Source organism: Pinus tabuliformis, chromosome 1_2 (genome assembly GCF_031772625.1).
Source record: "Pinus tabuliformis cultivar Carrire ecotype Pingquan chromosome 1_2, CPIR1, whole genome shotgun sequence".
NCBI lineage: Eukaryota > Viridiplantae > Streptophyta > Pinopsida > Pinales > Pinaceae > Pinus > Pinus tabuliformis.
In genome coordinates this window covers 25686312-25692311 of record NC_142298.1, presented here as the reverse complement: position 1 = coordinate 25692311, position 6000 = coordinate 25686312, and the positions used below count along the sequence as shown (strand labels likewise).

The 6000-nt window shown below is 34.6% G+C and overlaps 1 protein-coding gene across 1 annotated transcript in view; it reads left to right on the top strand.

Moving 5' to 3' along the window:
- The first annotated feature begins 1419 nt into the window (after nt 1-1419).
- The window catches only part of LOC149204156 (serine carboxypeptidase-like 44), a 101996-nt gene continuing 97415 nt past the window's right edge, over nt 1420-6000 (top strand). Inside the window, exon 1 of the mRNA XM_089393221.1 lies at nt 1420-2010. Within this exon, the coding sequence (XP_089249347.1) occupies nt 1758-2010 (253 nt within the window). The 5' untranslated portion in view covers nt 1420-1757. The remainder of the gene's footprint in view (nt 2011-6000) is intronic.

Genomic DNA, 6000 nt, shown 5'->3' with positions numbered 1-6000 from the left:
CGAAACTCTTGAATCATTCTATAGTTCTAAAAGGATTCTTTTGCTAGGCCTCTAACAAAGACACATGGAGGGGGGGAGGAAGGCTAACATGATCACTTTGTAACTAATCAACCATTATGTTAGCAAGAACTTACTTTATATATATATGCTTCAATTAATATAGAGATCATAATATATTGGGTTTATGAACTAATATTGGTGATTCCTCCGAATCAATATGGAATAATAATGAAGAATAATTTCTAGTTGTGGTTTGTCCTCTATTTCTTTGACAATAATATCTTTTTTTTTTTAATTAAAATTTGAGACTTATTTCTTCCCCAACCACACTAATAAGTCTCTAAAATCTGTTAGTATTTATCAATATTAGATCATGATAAAAGTTAAGAAACTAACAAATCCATTATTGTAGCAAAAAGACATTTGCTTTGCAAACAAATCTAATAAAATATGACATAAATTTCAAACATCAATAACATCCATCGTTTAGTGAAATAATGTCCCTCATAAATTTGTTCAATCATAAATCAATTGTTAAAAAAATTTCTTGAAAATTTACCTAATTATGAATTCACTTGAGTCATGAAAAATTTGTTCAAAATTTCAAATTATAAAAACTCTAACTTTCCATATCATTAAATTTTAACCATCTAAATACAATTTATTATATAATTACATTTTTATTTATTTTTTTGCTTAGGTTGAGGCCAGCCCCAATGTTGGATGGAAGAAGGATTTAAACACGAGTGGAATGCTAGAATTGTGCCAAGCTCGATCGAGTTTGGATACCTTTTAAGATAGTCTAATTCTATGCCAAGCTCGATCGAGTTTGGATACCTTTTAAGATAGTTTAATTCTGTGCCAAGCTCGATCGAGTTTGGATACCTTTTAAGATAGTTTAATTCTGTGCCAAGCTCAATCGAGTTTGGATACCTTTTAAGATAGTTTAATTCCCTTAAAAGTATCCTCAAACTCTTCCTATCCTCAAACTCTTCCTATAAAATTTGATACATGGTTCCCATCCTCAACCCCTTCCCATAAAATTTAAAACTATAACTTAATGAGACTAAACCCCACACAACACATTATTCTAAATGTTATTATAAATTACTAAATTCACAGAATTACCAGAATTTAGTGTGATATAGTACGGGTTTGCCAACAAAGGATTTAAAATCAAAAATAAGTTTAAACGTTTTCCAAATGCAAGGATCAATCAAAAATAAAATCTTTTAGTCAAATTGGGTCTTCACTGAAGTCCCTGTCCGAGTTTTATTCAAACAAGGTGATGACTGAAGTCCCTGTCAGAGTTTTATGACAATAAGGTGGTCATTGAAGTCCTGGATAATTTAGTGGATTCACAAATCCTCAAGATTTGTCAGAGTTTTATGACAATAAGGTGGTCATTGAAGTCCTGGATAATTTAGTGGATTCACAAATCCTCAAGATTTGTGTTAAACTCTACTGGCAGACACTCCAATATGTAAATCGGATCATACATTTGCAGAGGAGTTCGTTAGCTATGGGGTGCAGGTAGGTCCCTCGTCACGAATTGGAGCGACCAGCTTCCGCAGGGAGAACAGGCGCGGGCTGGTTTGTTAGCGGGGGTGCTGGTAGGTCCCTCGTCACGAACTGGAGAGATGATCCACAAGGAGAACAGGCGCGGGCTCTGCATACAAAGATAATGAGCTGCCCGTCATAATAAATCTCATGGAGGAAGACACCCATGGGGGTGTGCAATATCACAAGGCTTGCAGATGCAGAAGATGACGAGGAGGGGCGTGAGGAGTGTATTCTGCATTATGCTCGGTCTGATGATCATGGAAGCAAGAGGAGGTCCGACAGAGGAAGATTTAGTAGGGAGGCTTCCCGGACAGCCAGAAGTTGATTTCAAGCAATATGCAGGCTACATCAATGTCGATGAAAAGGCGGGCCGAGCTTTGTTTTACTATTTTGTGGAAGCAGAGAATGATTCTCATTCAATGCCTCTCACATTGTGGTTAAATGGAGGTACTCCACTTCAACCTCATTGTTTATTTCTTTAAATTCTCAATCTCACTCTCCTTTTCATGGTGTTGGCAAGTAGAAATAAGGGTGAATTGTAATCATTGTTGGGCTTGTTTTTCTTTTCTTGGGTATCATTTTTTTGTATATGAAAGTTTGAGAACTCATGTTAAGATTTTGTGGGCTTCAAGGATATTCCTCCTCTAAAATATAGAGTCCTTGATGACTGTTTAATAGAAGGATCTATGTAACATCCTCAGCTAAAGATTTCACCAATGCAGTCTTATATACGTATTGTTAAAATAGATGTTGATACCTTAATTACTTATCTCTAAACTAATGTTGAGTACAGAACATTGAATGTTTTTGTGATTTTATCGATAGACACAGGGCATTGTTGTCGGATCCTTTTGGGAACGGTAATTTGGGGAGCGCCACAGATCATAAAGACCATTATAAACGACATTATAGAAAGATAAATCACGATTTCAAAACCCTGCAAGACATCGGTGTGGACCTCCTAAACTATGGTAGAAATGTAGGTGCTGATAAGCACAAATCTTTGCAAAACAAAAATCAATCAATATGAAAAGCTGACCTGATTCGTATTAGCTGTATCAAACGGATAAACTTTGATAAGTGAAACGCTGTATAACCTTAGTACTGACCTCCTAAGCTATGGTGAAAATGTGGTTGCAAATAAGCACAAACAGAGCAAAACTAAAAATCAATCATTTTGAGAAACAAACATTCTTATTTTTTGTATTCCTGTTTATCTGGGGGCCATAGTCGCTTATTTTTCACTTGACTTTTTGATTGTATCATTTCTTTTATTATCTGGTCTTTTTCTTATGGTCATTGGACCAACTAACTTTATGGAGGAGACCATTCTGAAACGTCTTAAACATCTTAATTACTCAATGAGGTCATGTTTGGACATTTGGTTCTTTTTTTTTTCAGTCTTATTTTTCATTCTTGATGATATCAGTTATACATTGTCATTCTTTTATGCGAAATAACCAGGTTTCTTAGCCGTCTAGCTTTCTACTTCTCTGGTTCATAAAATTACAAGTTCAAAATTCCTAGGTTTTTGCATTCGTTACTCTATTCCCAGCATGAGTTGGCTTTCAACTTCATTGCTAGATGTATAATTTTCTTCTTTTGTAATATATATCGAGTCAGATGTTTAACTTCCTTTTCTTCCTATTTAACTATTGACACTAGTTGTAAATGATGCCCTTGCAATGTTGCTATAACACTTAACTGCATTGTTTTATTACGTTTATTTTCTCCTCATCGGAATCCACAAATTGTTGCAATTGAAGTTTATGTGTCTTTGTTCAGAGTTTAGTAATCTCTCAAATACATCTTGCAAGAAGATGATTGCAAGAGAAGGGGGGCGGGGGGAGGGCTTTTCAAACGTTTTCATCAAATTCTTCCTGCTATACATGACCATAAAACCTTCTTATAGGACGCCCCCACATGCAACCTAATGTTTCTCTTATGAAGATTTTTATTTTTACTTGGGAACTTGTGATGAGGATATATCGAGGGATTCAGTAAAGAATAGTTGAAATTTATCAAATTCTGGAATGAGCATGATAAAACTTTGAATATGCAAAGCCCTAATAATGATAAGTTGGTTTTGACATTTAGATCTCTCCAGTATCAAACTCCTTGAAACATAGTTGCATTTCAAGGTCAATAGAGTGAGGCTTTTTTGGTACGTAGAGTGATCCCTCTTGCCAATATAAAGGATCACTTATCTAAGTAATACATACATTGGCCAGAGATTGGCTTCACAAGAAGAATGAGTGAAAGTTTAGTATACATTGGAAATTATTATAGTCATTTACACACAAATGTGTATGATTATTACAGTAACTATTTCTTTATAGTTATCAGTTCCTGCTCCTTTTCAATTTTCTTCACTTGAAAGGTTATTTGAAGTATGTATATATATCTTCGTCATTGTCTAATTATTTCTAAAGAATTTTAACTTTGCACATAATTGTTTACATTTATTGATACATAACAATATTCCTTCTTTTATTGATATAATTTTAAAATACATTAATATTTATTTTTGAAAATTGCATCTTATGTTTCACTACTGAACAATAAAGAATACATCATGAAGCATGCATGTTCCTTTCTTTGTAGACATGACTGCAAAAATCACAACAAACTATAATATAAATCAAGCAATCGGAGAGATTGCATAACACATTTATTTTGGGTATCGTATATCTTTAAAAAACTTCGCTTATATCCACAAGGAATTCTCTGCTTTATCAACCACTAAGGTTCAATGTGCACACATATTTATTGGAAGAGGAGTGATAAAAGATGATTCTGTCAAGGATCATTTCTGACCACGTCTCTTGAACAAAAATCTGCCACTAATTAAGGTGGACTTGGTGGGTAATCAAAGTTGACCAAGTGATACTAACTTGTTAGAATTTTTGTGGGCACTAGTTTCTGTGTACACACACATCAATCTGGTAACAAATTCCTTTTAACTTTACATAGCTAATGAACTGAAGCCTATGTTGCACAAAACACCTTCCCGAGCGGTGTACCAGTACCGAAAACGTACTGAAATGCCAAAACTTCACAGAAATGCTGTGATTTTGAAACACTGTACGATACGGCTGGTGGTGTTTCAGCTGAGAAGTATGGCGTTTCGAAGAGTTAAGATGCTGTTTCGGGCACACTGAAGCAGCCAAGAAGGATGTGTGTCCCTTTTGTGACCCAAAAACACTTAATTAAGCAATTTTCGTAAAGTTGATTTCATTCCTAAGCTAATTTCATTAAACAAAATTACACTTATAGCTCTCTCTTGTTGCTCTTGATGTTAGTGGTGATTCAAGTGGAACTGGAAGTACTGGTAGAATTGTCTCTTTGGCTGAACGAGCATCTTGTTATATTTTTGTTGATGAGGATGAGAATTGTTATGATTTCTCATATGTAGTCAATATTTGTCTTTAGTTCATGTTTTATTTCAGTTAGCCTGATGTATAAAGGTTGATTTTGGAACCTTCAATGTACAACCTCATCTATAAAGGCTAATTTTGGATTTTTGCATCATGTAATCAATGAAATTAATATAGACTTGGTTTTCCTTCTAAAATGTCATTCATGTGTCTCATTCTTTATTTTCTTGTAGGATAATTTGGTATTAACTTTTATCTCTCTCTCTCTATATATGTGTGTGTGTGTGTGATGTTATGTTTCCATTTTCTGGGGATGACGTTTATAGTCATACTTGTTTCAGAAACTTCTAGACATTTCTGTGTTTCGTGCAACTTAGAATTAAACACACCGATGTGTCTAACCGAAAACAAATTATGCGCAATGGAAATTATAAAACCAATGATTCGATCATGCACAATAAACATATTACAAACAAGTTCTGCCCAATCAACATTTTTTCATTAAATTCTTATTAGAACCTACTCAGACTCCCTTACTGGAATAATGGCCCTCGGGGAAATTACATATACAATAGTTGCCTTGGATCTGATCCAACGGATCAAGCCCTAGATCCATCCTCGATTTGGTTGATCTGGATCTCCTTTGTTGCTTCATGCTCTTTCCTCAGACTCGGTATAATTGAGTATCTTACTCACAACAACCTTGCAATATTGCTCATGCATATTTCTTGCTTACTCGAGAGAATATCTCTCTGTGCCCTTGCATGAATATGTACTGGGCCTTGCTTCGACCCTCTTGCCAAGCCACATTCTGTTGGATTTTGCAACTATGGTCGGTTTTCATAATGTATATTTTGGCCCTTGATGTATTTATAATTTTATATTGATTATTGTAATACATGTTCTTCATGCTAGAGTAATTTTTTTTTTTTGAGTCATGTCCATTTGGACTTTTTAAAAGAAGAAAATCTGAATTTTCAAAATTGAAATTTTGGCTCCTAAAATAGTCAAGTTGACCTCCCTCCAAGTCAAGTCGGCCTTGGCAAAAGAGACACCTATT